At 43.2% G+C, this 16687-nt stretch overlaps 1 protein-coding gene across 1 annotated transcript; it reads right to left on the bottom strand.

Annotated features, from left to right (window-relative positions):
- Nucleotides 1-9632: 9632 nt before the first annotated feature.
- LOC130544755 (40S ribosomal protein S19-like) lies at nucleotides 9633-16373 on the bottom strand. Its single transcript, XM_057318218.1, has 2 exons — nucleotides 16367-16373; nucleotides 9633-10075 (listed from the first exon to the last, which is right to left on the bottom strand). The coding sequence occupies exons 1-2, from the start codon at nucleotides 16371-16373 to the stop codon at nucleotides 9633-9635; spliced, it is 450 nt and encodes a 149-aa protein (XP_057174201.1).
- Nucleotides 16374-16687: the final 314 nt, after the last annotated feature.

Here is a 16687-nt window from a genome sequence, read left to right on the forward strand (position 1 = left end):
CTAGAATAAACCCAACTGGTAGTTCTGTATTATTCTTTTTATATATTACTGTATTAGATTTAGCTAATATTTTGTTTAGATTTTTTCCCATTTCTGCTCATGAGAAAGACAGACCTATAATTTTCTTTTCTTTGTAATATCCTTATGACATTTTAAAGTCAAGGTTATAATGGCCTCATAAGTGAATTGGGAAGTTCTTTTTTTCTTTCTAATCATGGAAGAGTTTGTTGTAAGTTTTATATCTCTTCCTTAAACATTTAGAAGATGGCTGGTGAAGCCATCTGGGCCTGGAGCTTAATTTGTGACTAGGCTTTCAAATACTGATTAAATTTTCTTAATGGATGTGGGACTAGTCAGATTTTTTATTCTTGTTTCAGTTTTCATAAGCTGTGCTTTTTAAAGAATTTTTCCAGTTCTAAACTTACAAATTTAGCAGCATAATCAATAACATCTTACTATTACCTTTTTTTTAAAGGATTTTAAAAATTTATTTGAGAGAGAGACGGAGAGAGCACCAGCAGGGGGAAGGGGCAGAAGGGGAGGGAGAAGCAGACTCCCCGCTGAGCAGGGAGCCCCACGCACGGGGTTCCGACCCAGGACCCTGAGACCATGAACAGAGCTGAAGGCAGACACTTAACCGACTGAGCCACCCAGGAGCCCCTTACTACTACCTTTTAAAAACTTTATATTTTTTAATGTTTTTAAAAAGATTTTATTTATTTATTTGTCAGAGAGAGAGGGAGAGCACAAGCAGCGGAAGGGTCAGGAAGAGAGAGAAGGAGGCTCCGGGCGGAGCAGGGAGCCCGATGTGGGACTTGGTCTGGGATCATGACCTGAGCTGAAGGTAGATGCTTAACCAGCAGAGCCACCCAGTTGTCCCTAAAAACGTTTATTTTTATTTATTTATTTATTTATTTATTTATTTATTTATTTTAAAGATTTTATTTATTTATTTGTCAGAGAGAGAGAGGGCACAAGCAGGGGGAGCAGCAGGCAGAGACAGAAGCAGGCTCCCCGCTGAGCAAGGAGCCCGATGTGGGGGCTCAGAACCCTGGGATCATGACTTGGGCTGAAGACAGACGATTAACTAACTGAGCCAACCAGGCACCCCCCTAAAAACTTTTAAATGGAGATATAACATGCACATAGTAAAGTGCATACATCTTACACTAATTTAATCAGTAATAGATGGGTTTTTTTCCATAGGTACGTGGTGTAACCACTCCCAGATCCAGATACGGAACATTGCAAATCCCCATAAGCACCCTCCAGAGGCCCCCTCTTCACATGTAGCCATGTTTCTGATTTTTATTACCATAGATTTGTCTCTTTTGGGGGGCCTATCATTGAACTTCATATTAATGGAATTATATAGCCCATATTCTTTTTTTTTTTTTTAAGTAATCTCTATACCCAACGTGGGGCTCGAACCCACAACCCTGAGATCAAGAGTTGCACGCTCTTCCAGCTGAGCCAACCAGGCACCCCCGGTCCATATTTTCTTGTGTCTGGTTTCTTTCACTCAACATTATGTCTGTGAGATGCATCCCCGTTGTTGTAGTAGCGGTATTTCATTCATTTTTATGCATAGAATGTCACTGTATGACTCTAACACAATTTAGCTGTTCCACTGTTGATGGATATCTGGTTTGTTCCCGTTTTTGGCTATACTTTTTTTTTTTTTTTTTTTTGCTGAAAATAAACATTCATATTTCTTGTCTACGTACCTAGGAGTTGAGTTGCTAGATCATAAGATAGACTGTCTATCTTGCATAGAAGCTGTCGAACAGTTTCCCGGAGTGATTATGCCGATTTACACTGCATCATAAATTTTCAGCTTTTAAAATGTTAGCCCTACTTGTAGATGGGCATTTGTATCTCATTGTGGTTATAATTTGCATTTTCCTGATGCCTAGCAATTCGAGCACTTTTTCATGTGTGTATTTATTTATTCACCCTTTGTAATTATTGGATATTTGGACATCCTCTTTTGGGAAGTGATTTCCAATGTTTGGGCTGTTTTTAAAAACTTGGATTGTGTGATTTTTTAATTAATTAGTAGGAGTTTTTTTTTATGTATTCTGTGGTTTTGCTTTTTCAACTTTCTTTTCTTATTAAGTTTTAAAATTTTAATTCCAGTTAGCACACAGTGTTATATTAGTTTCAGGTGTACGATATAGTGAGCGATTTGACACTTCCATACATCACAGTGCTCATCGTGACAAGTGTCCTCCTTAAACCCCATCTCCTATTTTACCATCCCCCACCCAGCTCCCCTCTGGTAACCATCAGTTTGTTCTCTATAGTTAAGAGTCTCTTTCTTGGTTTGCCTCTCTTTTCTGTGCTATGTTCATTTGTTTCTTAAATTCCACACGAGTGACATCATGTAGTATTGGCCTTTCTCTGACTGACTTATTTCACTTAACATAATACTTCTCTAGCTCCATCCACATCATTGCAAATGGCAAGATTTCATTCTTTTTTATGCCTGAATAATATTCCAGTGTGTATCACATCTTCTTTTTTTTTTTTTTTAAAGATTTTATTTATTCATTCGACAGAGAGAGAGACATCCAGCGAAAGAGGGAACGCAAGCAGGGGGAGTGGGAGAGGAAGAAGCAGGCTCATAGCGGAAGAGCCTGATGTGGGGCTCGATCCCGTAACACCGGGATCACGCCCTGAGACAAAGGCAGACGCCCAACCGCTATGCCACCCAGGCGCCCCTGTATCACATCTTCTTTATCAACTTTCTTTATAGTATCTCTCAATGAATAGAGTTTTATAATCTTAATAAGTCAAATACATTAATCCTTCATGTTTAACGCTTATTGTGCCCTGATAAAGACATCTTCGTCTAGTCCAAGACCATGAAAATATCCATGATTTTTTTTCTATAAGCTTTATTGTTTTTATTTTTCCCACTTAAGTCTATGATCCATCTCAAATGAATTTTGGGGGTATGTTTGAGATAGGAGCCAAGATTCCATTTTTTTTCTGTGAGACTATTCCATTACTCTAGCACCATTTATTGAAAAGCACCCTCATTTCTCCACTGAATTGTAGTTCTATCTTTGTTGTAAATTAGGTGGTGATACATGTGTAGGTCTCTTTCTGTTTAATTACCAAACTGTTTTCCAAAGTGGTTGTATTATTTTACATGTAGGAGTGTTCTGGTTGCCCACGTGTTGCCAGTACGTAATATTTTCAGACTTTGATTGTAGTCATTCTGATGTGCATTCTGTTGTGGTTTTCATTTGAATTTCACTGGTGACTGATGATGTTGAACATCTTTTCATTTGCTTATTTCCTTTTTTGTGTGTGTGAAGATTTTATTATTATTTTTTAAAGATTTATTATTATTTTATTTATTATTTGCACCCGACGTGGGGCTTGAACCCACAACCCTGAGATCAAGAGTCGTATGCTCTACTGACTGAGCCAGCCAGGTGTGCCTCATTTGCTTATTTCCATTCCAATATCTTTTGTAAAATGTCTCTTCAAGTCTTTTGCCTATCAAAGAGTATTGGATTGCTCGTCTTTCTATTACTGGGTTATAGAAGTTATTTACTTATTCTGTATATAAGTTCTGTATCAGGTATATGCATTAAGGTTATTTTCTCTCACTCGGTCGTTTACTTTTTCACTTTGTAAGGGTATTATTTGATGTGCAGAAATTTTTAATTTTAATTAAGTCCACTTTATCATTTTTTTCTTTTATGGCTAGTACATTTTTGTCCTAAGATATTTTTGCCTACCACAAGACTGCAAAGATATTTGTGTCTAATATAGGCGGAAAGCACTCGATATTGCAGTATTAAATATGATGTCAACTATAAGTTTTTGTTTTATAAGAGAGAGAGATGGATGGGGAAGGGACAGAGGGAGAGGGAGAGAGAGAATCTTAAGCAGGCTCCACACCCAGCATGGAACCCAATGTGGGGCTGGATCTCATGACCCTGAGATCATGACCTGAGCTGAAATCAAGAGTTAGACACTTAACTGACTGAGCCATCCAGGCATCCCAACTGTAAGGGTTTTTTTGAGAGATCCTTTATCAAATTGAGGAAATTCCTTTTAATTCTAGTTTTCTCAGTTTTAAAAATTATGAACGAGTATTCAGTTTTATCAAAAGCTTTTTCTGTATCCATTAAAATGGTCAGATAGTTTGTCTACTTAATTTTGTTAACATGGGTAGTTACATTGGTTGATTTTGGAACATTAAATCAACCTTCATTGCTGGACAAAACTGCATCTGATCTTTACTATGTATTGCCTTTTAAAAAATTACTAAATTTGATTTGGCATTTTTGTATTGGATTTTGCATCTATATTCATGAGAAATATTGGCTGTAATTCTCCTTTCTTGTAATATCCTTGCCAGGTTTTGGTATCAAGGTTAGTCAAGTCTCATAAAATGAGTTGGAAAATGTTCTCTCTCTCTTTTTTTCCCTCTATTTGCTGAATTTGTGTAAGATGGTATTATTTCTTCCTTAAATGTTTGGAAGAATTCCCCAGTGAAGCCATCTGGGCCTGGAGTTTTTTTGTGGAAGATTTTAAATTAAAGATTCAATTTCTTTTAACAGATATATTGGCCTATTGTGATCTCAAAAATCAGAATATTTTTGTGACATTTTTGGATGTTCCTGTGACATTTTTGGTGAGTCGTGTTTTAAAGGAATTTCTCACATTATCTAAATCTTCAGATGTTGACGTGAAGCTGCTCGTAATACCCTCTTACTATCTTTTTATCATCTATAGGATCTGTAGTAATGCTTCCATTTGTATTCCTAATAGTAGTTATATGTTTCCTCTCTCTCCCTCATCTTTCTTGCTACATTTTTTTAAATCGATTTTAATGGTCTTTCCAAAGAACCAATTTTTGGCTTTGTAGATTTTTTTGAATGTTTGTTTTGTATTTCTTTGGCCCTCATCTTCTCAGTTGTGTGCTCTTCCCTAGTGATACTCAGAAGCCTGGATGCAGGCACACTGAAAGCAGAGTTGGATTAATTAACTTTTTAAAAGATTTTATTTATTTATTTGAGAGAGAGACAGAAAAATCATGAGCAGGAGGAGGAGCAGAGGGAGAGGGGGAAGTAGACTCCCCACTGAGCAGGGAGCCCTATGTGGGGCTCGATCCCAGGACTCTGAGATCACGACCTGAGCTGAAGGCAGATGCTTAACCGACTGAGCCACCCAGGCACCCCTGGATTAATTAATTTTTAAGATATTGTTTAAAAAAATAATGATGCTTCTCCCTACCACAAAAGCAAGGGTTTTATTTGTTTTATTTAATGCTATGCCCCCAGCCTAGAACAGTGACTGGTCAGAATAGGTACTTAATAAATATTTGTTGATTGAATGATTCAATGCTCTTTGGAAAAATGCAAATCATAAAGGTCATGTGTAGGGTTAAAATTGCATTCCCTCGGCCTCCGTTGCCACTTGCCTAGGTATTAAGACTGCTAATAGTGTGTGTGTGTATGTGTCTTTCCAGAACTTCTTATATGCATAGACATATATATTTAAAATTAAAAACAGAATAAGGACACCTGGCTGGTTCAGTTGGTAGAGCATACAACTCTTGATCACAGGTCATGAGTTCAAGTCCCACACTGGGTATGGAGCCTACTTAAAACTTAAAAAAAAATTAAAAACAGAATAACATATATAGTTCTGAAAATTTTTTGACCTTAACAACAATTGAGTAAATATTTTTAAGGATAAATTAAATATTAGAATTGCTCTGGTTTGCATAGGACAGAAATAGAATTCAAATTGGCTTTGGTGAAAAAAGAAGGCGGGACGGCTTTATTGGCTCACGTAACTAAACTCGTAGGGGCAGCTGACTTCAGGCACAACTAGGTCCAGGTGCCCAGACTTCGTCTTCATAATTCTTTCACCAGTACATGGCTTTGATTTTCTTTGTTTTGGCTTTATTCTCAGTTCAATTCTTCCATGTGAAGTCAAGATGGCCCTATATAGAAATTCCAGACACACTCCACTTGCTCTTCTCTTCTGAGAGGTTGGAAAAGTCACAGTGTATTCTCTAATTTGACCCTCATTTAGATCACACACCCTGCCCTAAACCAATCAATTTGCTTGAGGGAGGATGGACTACACTGACTGGTCAAGCCTAGGTCATATGCTTCATCCCGCAACTGGGAGACGGGCCAGCCCCATCAAACCACATGCCATAGAGTAGGCGAGGAGTGGTTCTCTAGGGGATATGGGTTGGGGGAGGACGGTTGCTAGAAGAAAAGATAATGGATATTGGATAATGGGGATAGTAATTAACCTCATCCATGTCTTAAATGTTGCAAATACGTCCCACTTAGCATTCAGTTTTTAACTTTGTGGTGCTTTTCACTATAACCAAATCTGTTGCTGTTTTTCTTTGTGGTTTATGACTTCCATGTCTTATAAAAAGTCCTTCCCATCCCTAAATTATAAAGAGCGTCCTTGTTTATTTCTTTCAAGTGTTTTCTTTTCTTTTTTTAAGTTAATTCTACACACAGTGTGTGGCTTGAACTCACAACCTTGAGATCAAGAGTCTCATAGTCCACCAACTGAGCCAGCCAGGTGCCCCCCCTTTTTTTTTTCATGTTTTATAGTTTAACTCTTTATACTTGGATATCTAATCCATCTGGAATTCACTTTTATATATGGATTTAATTTAAGTATTTCTTTTCCATAGATAGCCACTTGTTCCAACACTGTGTCCCTTCCTTGCTGTTTTTATCATGTGCTAAATTCCTCTGTGGTGGGAGGTGGAGACCGATATCTTAGAAAGTAAAACTGAATGAGAGCGTGAGGGGGAGAAGGGGATCCAAGGTGACCACTTTTCCTGTTTGAGTGATTTGGCAAAGTAGGAGGAGGAGCAGGAATAGAGATGTGGAGCTTGGAGAGGGAAGAAATGTGGTTAGGTCAATCTAGGGCATGTTGACTTTGAGGTGCTCATGGACATCAAGGACATATTTAATAGAGATACATGATAAATGTTTATATTACAATATTCACTGTATGAAAAAGGGTTTTTGATATTATTTCTGGACTCTTTGTTCTGTTGATCTGTTAGCTTATTGATTTACATTTTACAAATGTTTGTGAAGTACCTACTATGTGGAAGACAAATCCTATTCTTACTATAATATCTACTATTTTATGGTACATTTGGATTGATGGTAATGCAAGCAATTCCTATTCAGCCCATTTTTCTTATTTATCTTTTTTTTTCTCTTGGTACTCATTTACCCTTCCAGATGAATTTTAGAATTACCTTTTCTAGTTTCAGTTAAAAAATTCTGTTGGAATTTCAAACTCAAGTTGCATTGGATTTATAGAGTAATTTGGAGGAAATCGACAACCTTACAAAGTATTCTTCCATTGTGAGAAAATCACATACATCTTTCCATTTACTCAAGTCTTCTAGTATGTTCCTGGTAAAATTTATTCCTACGTATTTCATAGTTGTAATTGCTGTTATGAATAAAATCATTTAAAAAAACATTTTAAAATTGTTTTTTGTTGGTAAAAAAGAAAACTATTGATTTTTCTATATTTTTCTTTTAACTGGCTATTTTACTGAACTTCCTGTTAAGATTTATAAGGCTTCAGTGGAATCTTTGACTTTTCTAAGCAGATAATAATATAATCTGTATGTAGAGATGATTTTGCTTTTCCCAATATCTATATCTCATTTCTTTTTTGGGGGGGTTAACTCTTTTGTTTTATCTGATTATTGCTTCTTTTTATTTACCTTTTTATAGCTCTATTGAAGAATAATTGACAATACAATAAACTACGCATATTTAAAAAGTACTGTTTAAGTTTTCACATATGAGTACACCTGTGAAACCATCACTAAGTCAAGATAATGAACATACCCATCACCCTCAAAAGTTTCCCTGTGTCACTTTTTAATCTGTTACTCCCACCCCTCTCCACCCCATCCCCTCATCTCTAGGTAACCATTGATGTGTTTATCTGTCACTATAGATTAGTTAGTTTGCATTTTCTAGATTTGATATCTCTGTGGAATCAAACAGTGTAAGTATCTGTTTTGTCTGCCTCCTTTGACTTTGCATAATCATTTTGGGATTCATCTGTGTTATTATGTGTATCAGTTGTTCATTGCTTTTTATTGCTGGGTAATAGTCCTTGTATGAACAATTTTTTTTTTAAGATTCTATTAATTCACTTTAGAGATAGATGGAGAGAGAGAGTGAGAGACTGAGAGAGGGAGCATGAGCAGGGGGAGGAGCAGAGGGACAGAGACAAGCAGACTCTGTGCTGAGCACAGAGCCCCCCCGCCCCCCCCCCACGGGGCTCCATCCCAGGACCTTATGATCATGACCTGAGCTGAAACCAAGAGTCAGATGTTTAACTGACTGAGCCACCCAAGCACCCCATGTATGAACATGTTCTAATTTGTTTATTCATTCACTCTAAAAAAAATAAAGCTTATTTATTTAGTTTTTAGTTATCTCTACACCCAACATGGAGCTCAAACTCATGACCCCAAGATCAAGAGTCACATGTTCTTCCAACTGAGCCAGTCTTGCGCCCGTATTCATTCATTTTTTGATGGACATTTGGGTTTCCAGCTCTTGGCTATTACAAATAAAGCTTGCTACATACAAGTCTTTGTATGATTATATGCTTTCATTTCTCTTGGGGAAATAGTTTGTGGAGTAGACTAGCTGGTCATGGGGTAATGTCTGTTTAATATTTTAAGATCCTGGCAAACTGATTTCCAAAGTGGTTGTACCATTTTACCTTTCCCCTGGCTGTGTATGAAAGCTCCGCTTGCTCCACATTCTCACCAACACTTAGTATTGTCATTAAAGAAAAATTTTTTAGCTATTCTAATAGTGATATCTCATTGTAGTTTTAAGCTTAATTTCCCTAATGACTGATAATGAGCGTCTTCCTGTATGCTTATTTGCCATGCATAGATCTCCTTGTTGAAGTGTCTATTCAAATCTTTCTCCCATTTAAAAAATTGGGTTGTTTTCTTATTGAGTTTTGAAACTTCTTTATATATTCTGGGTAAAAGCCTTTTGTTGATATAAACGCTTTGCAAATACTCTCTCCCTGTCTGTAGCTTGTCTTTTTGTTCCTTTAACAGTATCTTTGAGATAGCAAAAATCCTTAGTTCTGATGAAGTCCAATTTTTCAATTTTTTCTTTTATGGTGTTCTTATCTAAGAAATCTTTGCCTAACCCAAGATCACAAAGATTTTCTCCTGTGGTTTCTTCTAGAAATTTTATACTTTTAGGCTTATGTTTAGGTCTAGGATCCACTTTGTGTTAATTTTTGTATACAGTGTAAGTTATTTTGTTTTGAACATAGAGATTCATTTGCTCCAGGATGTTTGTTGAAAAGACTATCCTTGTCCCACTAGACTGCCTTAGCATCTTTGTTGAAAAGCAATTGACCATATATGCATGGGTCTATTTATAGACTTTCTATTCTCTTCCTTGGTCTATTTGTCTGTCTTGATAGACAACAGGATACTTACTGCCTTGATTACTGCAGCTTTCCAATAATCTTGAAATTAACTAGTGCAAGTTCTTCAGCTTGTTTTTATTTTAATTCCACAAATTAAACAACTTATTAACCCAGCATTTGTTCTAATGCTTCTTGTTGGTGGTTGCCATCTGTCCAGAGATTCTGTCCAGACCTCTCTGTCCCCAAGGTGTCAGTTTGTGGTCCCTGTCTTGGTCCTTGTCTGTAACTTTCAGCCCCTCCAGGACTTGGAGGACCCTGTGGGCCACATTCTTGGAGCCTTGACTGAAGTGGCTGGGTGTGATACTATTTCTCTGATGTCCCCCACAGATCTTGGTCAAGGCGCCAACCTGGTGCCTGAGAGATACAGGCACTGCTCTGTGGAAGTGAGTCATCCTAGAACCGGTTCTTATCACAGAGAACAAGCTCTTTATGCTCAGCTTGACAGTGTCCACCCATTTAGGAAATTTCAGCTTCCCAAACTTTTTGAGGAAAGCTACTGGAGCTCTGATGAACCCATGCTGTTTCATGTCTTTTACTGTAACTCCAGCCAGGGGTGGCTTCAGTGCTGCCACCCAGGGGAAAGCGCTCTTCAACTTCCCCCACCTTCTTTTTCAAAGTTGTTTTGGCTATCCTAAGTCCATTGCATTTCCATAAGAATTTTAGAATCAATTTTTCAATTTCTACAAAAAAAGGCTGCTGGGAATTTAACTGGGATTGTGTTGAATTTATCTGTCAGTTTGGGGAGAACTGACATCTTGACAGTATTGAGTTTTCTGATCCATGAGCATAGTATAGCTCCTCATTTACTGAGGTCTCTGAGCAAAGTTTTGTAGTTTCTAGTGTGTAGGTCTTGAATATTCTTTATCAGTCTTTTCCCTAAGTACTTAATATTTTTTGATGCTACTGGACATGGTATTATATTTTTTATTTCCATTTCCAGTTGTTCATTGCCAGTATAGAAATACAATTGATTTATATGTTGATCTCATCCTTAAAATCTTGCTAAACACACATATTGTTCTAATAGCTATGTTTTAGATGCCCCAGATTTTCCACGTGGAAATCCATGCCATCTTGGATAGTTTTACTTCTTCCTTTCAATTCTGGATGCCCTTTGACTCTTGCCTGAGAACACTGGCTAGAACCTCAGCACAATGTTGAACAGGGATGATGAGAGTGACAATCTTGCCTTGTTCCTGACATTAGCAGGAAATCTAGGGTTCTTTCATGAGAGATTCACACTTTTAGTGAATTCCTCTATGGGATCATGGATTCCTCTTCTCTGTTGGGTTTTGCATTAGTATAATCTAACCTGCTTTAAAACTCCAGTATAATTTTTCTGTCATTTTAAAGGGATTTTTGAGTATGGAGTAGTAAACATATGCCCAGGGTGCACTAGGAATTGGGAGGCCAAAAGGCTTCAACAAGTGAGAAACAGTGCTGGGAGGTCAGTGGACAACACTCAGGAGAGGGGGCTGGCACAGGTGGGTGGAGCAGGGGCTTTTGCAAGAAAGTGGCAGAGTGATATTCTGGAAGCAGCAATGGGGAGCTAGGAAGGACCTGGCCCCATCTCCTGACACGTTGGCACGGCCCCAAGAAGGGGCAACGAAAGCAGCAATGACCCAGGGGAGGTGCAAGAAAGAGTCTCTTCCCCCAATTCTTCTGCCTCTGGTTGCACTTGGGGATTGCAGTCGAGCCCGGGCTTATAGCTCAGGCACTGCAGGTAGAGAAGAGGAGGGGCTCTGGATTCCTTGGGCAAGTCACTTTGCTTTTCTGAGCCTCAGTTTTATCAGCTCTAAAATGGGATTTTAGGGGTGCCTGGGTGGCGCAGTCGTTAAACGTCTGCCTTCGGCTCAGGGTGTGATCCCCACGTTCTGGGATCGAGCCCCACATCAGGCTCCTCTGCTAGGAGCGTGCTTCTTCCTCTCCCACTCCCCTTGCTTGTGTTCCCTCTCTCGCTGGCTGTCTCTCTCTGTCAAATAAATAAATAAAATCTTTTAAAAAAATGGGATTTTACACCCGCAGAGGATCAAATTAAATAAAATAATGTCCTAACTGCTTAAGAATGGCTCCAACTGTGATTCTTTTGTGTTTGTAGAGTTAGAGGCTGATTTTCCTGTCCCTCTGTGAGGAACTCCCTGATTTTGACCAGAAGCCCACCCACCCAGAGAAGCGAATCTCTCCATCCTCTTGAACATGAACAGCTGGGGCTCTACCCCTCAGGGCTGCGTCAGGACCTCCAAAGCGTTCCCCGACCCTCAGGTTCTTATGACCCCCGAGAGTCTTGCATCAGATTCAGGGTTGTATGGGGAGGGGAGGCTGGGCAGCTGGCAGTCTGCAACAGAACAAGGAGCGCCGGCTGTAGGTCCCGGGAAGAGAGGGAACAGGAAGCCAAGTGTGCGCCCATCGCAGCCCGCGGGGGGGGGGGGGGGGGGGCAGGGGAGGAAAGGCTTCGATGGTGTCATGGGAGGTGGAGGAGGGCTGCTCACCTGGGAGGCTGGCCTCTTTCTGTGTTCCTCCCGTTGGCTAGATCCAGATGCAGAGAGCCCCAGAACCCAAGCTCCTACAACCAGTAGGGAGGACTTAAGTGGGTGCGACTGCGGAGCGCTTTCTCTGTGTCTTTAGCCCGTTCTCCTCCTAACCCTCGTCTCAGTATCCTCCTCGGGAGAGCAGGGGCTGGTTTCTGTTACCTGTTGCCTCCCAAAAGCTTCAAGAGGGTCCTGTTCCTAGTAGGTGCTCAGCGAATATTTGTTGAAGTTTGAGTGAGGTTGGGTACTGTGCCAAGTGGCTTTTATCTGTGCGTTCTCTCCCTAACGCTACCCTCCCTGCCGGGCCCATTTTACAGATGAGGAAACTGGAGAAGAAGCTAAGTGCTCAGGGAGAAATGAGGCAGAGTGATTTGGTGGGAGAAGGTCTCTGGATCTGAATCCCACCTCTGTCACTAATTAGCTTTGTGTCCTTGGCAAGTCACTAACGTCTCTGAGGCTCCGTTTGCTCCTCTGAGTGTGGCTCTCTCACGGGTTGCTGTGGGGCCCTGGAGGCCTGGTCCAGGGTGGAGACTGAGAGAGGGGTGAGGCCTGAGTTATTGCTCTGGGAGGGAGCCTTGGCTCTCATCTGGGAGGTGGCGAGAGATGAAGGGGATGGACTCTGGCGACAGACAGACCTGGATTCTTCCCCACTTATAAGCTGTGAGACCTTCGGGAAGGGACTTATACTTCCCTTTGCTTCTTGACCCCTGAAACCCAAACTTCAGTTTCTGTGTCGATCAAAAGGCTCAAAGCAGGCCTACGTCTGGGGCTTGCTGCAAGGGTGAGGTGAGGCGGTGCTGCCAAGTGCCCACAGTAGGTGCTTCCTAAACACAGCGTGCAGACGTCTCCTTTACCGGCCTTTCCCGCAGAGTGGCTTGATGTGCAATCCCCACCCCGACCTAGCCCCTTGGAGCTCGCAGACCTCTAACTCCTGCAAGGAATTCACTTCTCACCTTAGTCTCCCCTCCCCCAGTCAGGAGCGGTGCCCCTGCCAGCACACCGGAGAATGACTTGGTCAGGGTAGCTGATGGCTCTAAGAGAACCCTCCCTGGTTCCCCGCACCTCTGCCCCTCCCACCGTGACCCCTCCCTGCTGACAGCTGCATGTTCTTTCTGAATCCTGTAACTTAAAAGCCTCCATGGGCACTTGCAGGTGAACCAGAAGCTTCCTCGCTGGGCAGTCACCGTAACAGCTCCTTCTCCAGGGCCACCCGACCCCTGCCCAGTCTCTCTTGCTGGGCCTCCATGGTTGGCCCTCTCCCCCCAGACAAAATGGCTGAAGCACACCCCAAACACACCCCTTGGCGGGGAACACCCTCCGCATCTTCTTCTTCTTCTTTTTTAAAGATTTTATTTATTTATTTATTTATTTATTTATTTATTTATTTATTTATTTGAGATAGAGTGAGAGAGCGAGAGAGAGTGCGTGCTTGAGCTGGGGGGAGGGGCAAAGGGAGAGGGAGGAGCAGGTTCCCCCCTGAGCAGGGAGCCCAATGCGGCACTCGATTCCAAGACCCTGGGATCATGACCTGAGCTGAAGGCAGACGCTTAACTGACTGAGCCACCCAGGCGCCCCAACCCTCTGCATCTTCACCCAGCAAAGTTTGGTCCCCTTTCAAGGCCCAGCTCAAATATCAGTCACCTCTTCCCTAAAGCTTCCCTAGACCCCTTTCCCCGCAGGACTAATTGCTCCCTCCTCAGTGCTCCACCCCCAGGCTAGCCCTGCACACCACTCACAGGGCAGCGCGATGGTGTCCACAGATCACACAGCTGTTCTGCTTCTGCTCCCCTGGGAAGAGCGCAGATACGGCTGGTCTTTTGCCCCGCCCGGTCTAGGCTGCTGGACACGTGCCCTGTGCCCTTCAGGGTCCCCTGGGCGTGTTCGTCTCCCCCATCTGGGCTCTGAGCCCCAGAGGTAGCAGGTGTACCCCTCATCCGGCACGGAGGTTCTGGCTCCGCCCCACTTGGCTGCATGCGAAGCTGTAGTACAGATGGGGATGTCGAAAATATCTGTGACATATTCCAAACTGGCCTACTTTCCTATCACGAGAGAGTCTGGGACCGAGACGGGCGAGGACACGTGAGATGGGAGTTTGGGACCTGTTCCCACCTCTGTCTTCCTCTCTCAGCTCAGCTGTTAGACAGGAGAGGGATTTGCAGCCTCGCCCTGCCGTCCCCACCCTGCTCTGCAGCTGCGTGGTTGGGGTGTTGGTGGGGAGGGTGGCATGGAGGAGTGAGGGCGCAAAGGACCTAGAGAAGTTGGTGGCAGAACCAAGGCCGGAGACCTGGGACCTGTCTTGGGAAGCTTCCAGCCCCAGGAAGGCAGTGGAGGCCATTGGACTTGGGGGCTGAAGGCTTGGGTTCAAGTCCTGCTTCATCTGTGAAGCCTTGGGCAAATGTCTTAACCTCTCTGGGCTTTGGTTTTCTCATCAGCAAAGTGGGCTCCTCATCATGCTTGGTTGGCCTCCTTGGAGGCTGGATTACGGGATTGCTGTGAGGACTGTCAAGCTCGGGGCCCTGCCGTACTAATCCGGTTCCCGGGCTGTTCCCCTAGGCCAGGCCGTGTCCTTGCATGGCAGCTCAAGCGGTCACCTGCTCTAGCCCTCTGCCTCGCAGCAGGCCTGGCCGGGCCACCACCCTTAATCCTGGGGTAATGCTCTCTGAGTAAGGGTCACTGCAGTCCTTGCTGGAGCCAGGCCCTTGTCACCCCTCCTGCACTGGCAGAAAGTTCACCCTGGGAGCTAATCTCAGTCTCTCTTGCTGACATGGAGCCCCTTCAGCGTTCGGCTTAGCTCCTCTTTCACATGAGAAGTGATCATTAGCTTAGTTTCTCCCCTTTCAGGCTAACACCTCATGCTTCCCTCTGCTTCTCAAGGAGCGCAGATCCTTGGGACACTTCCTGACCAATGAAGCTGGATTTCTTCTGCTTTCAGGTCCCAATTTGGGATGCTGTGCGTGTGTGTCGGGGGCTGGGGGGAGCAGGGGAGATAGTCTCTGCCTTGGTTTCCCCAGCAGGCACACAACTAGAGAAGTCAGTGGCCAAGTGGGGAAAGATTGGCTGCTATGGATCCACACACCAGGGCGAAAACAGGAATAATGGTTCGTATCTAAAACACTTATTATGTGCATACCCTTTATCCAGCTGTTCCGCTTCCAGGAATTTATTCTACAGATATGCTCTTATTGTGTGAACTAAAGTAATTACCAGGATATCTCCTGCCTTAGACATGGCCTAAATATCCCTCGGCGGGTCGCCTTTATTTTATTTTTAAAAAGACTTTATTTTTAAATAATCTCTACACCCAACGCAGGGCTCGAACTTACAACCCCGAGGTCAAGAGTGTATGTTGTACCAACTGAGCCAGCCAGGGGCCCCAACAGGGTACCTTTATAGGTGCTGATGCAGAACAATGTCCAGTTTATTTCTATTTTTTTAAAAAGATTTTATTTATTTATTTATTTGACAGAGAGAGAGCGCGAGCACAAGCAGGGGGAGCGGTAGGCAGAGGAAGAGGGAGAGGGAGAGGGAGAAGCAGGCTTCCCCCTGAGTGGGGAGCTGGACTCAGGGCTAGGGGATCCCAGGACCCTGGGATCATGGCCTGAGCCAAAGGCGGATGATCAACCAACTGAGCCACCCAGGTGCCTCGAACAATGTCCAGTTTATAATTGTCGAGTGTGTATCCTACCCTGCCGTCTGGGTAAGAGAACACAAAGGAAATGTGAGCACATGGGCAAGCCCCGAAAAGCCAAAGAAACAGGGAATGGTGTTTGCTTCTGATGCTGGACCCTGGTGGTTGGGGTGGCAGCAGTGGTGGGGATTTAATAGGATTTCCTATTCAAAAAATAAGTCAAATTAACTTTTTCCCAGTCCTGGAAATCTTGGATGTCACTGGTTTTTGGCCCCCCTCATATACCAGTGGTTATTGCTGTAGGCCGACCCCCGGGGAAGGAGGGTGAAGCCAGGGGTGGGGCAGGGAGTGGTACGGAGGCCCAGGTCCTATCTTGGGAAGGAGCTCGGGGCTCAGAAGGCCCAGCATGGAACAGGTGGACTGGGAGAGCAGCCACAGGAGAGACCCGGGAGAGTCAGGGAGGCAGGATTCTCAGAATCCACACAGCATGGATACTCTGGAAGGTGGAGAAGACAGAGGGAACCAAGGGGACCAAAGCTCTGCCCTGGGAGGAGGAGACGGACGGCCACAAATAAAGCTAAGTGGGTGTTACGAAAGCCCAGGGGAGAGGGAATTGCAGCTAGAATGTGTTCGCGTGTGTGGAGGGCAGGGGTAGAGTTTGGGAAGGCTTTACATTGAGGAAGTGGGATGTGAGCCGCACCTGGCATCGGGAGTCAGGTGCCAACAGGTGCAGAGGAAGGAAAGGATAACCCCATGGTGGGGAACAGTACGGGCAAAGGCTGAAGTGCGAGGGGAAGATACAGAGCACACATGCACACAAGCCCGCACGGGTGTGTGTGTGTATGTGCGTACGTGTGTGTGTGTGTGTGTGTGTGTGTGGTATTGCAGGAGGTGGCCAGAGATAAGGCTGGAAAGATTTAGGGGACAGATTTGGAGGGCCTTGAATGCCAGGCTAAGAAATGTATCGACATTCTCAGGCATGAGAATGAATGGAGGTGAATGGATGCTTAGCGCAGTGCTT

Source organism: Ursus arctos, unplaced genomic scaffold (assembly GCF_023065955.2).
Source record: "Ursus arctos isolate Adak ecotype North America unplaced genomic scaffold, UrsArc2.0 scaffold_24, whole genome shotgun sequence".
Classification (NCBI taxonomy): domain Eukaryota; kingdom Metazoa; phylum Chordata; class Mammalia; order Carnivora; family Ursidae; genus Ursus; species Ursus arctos.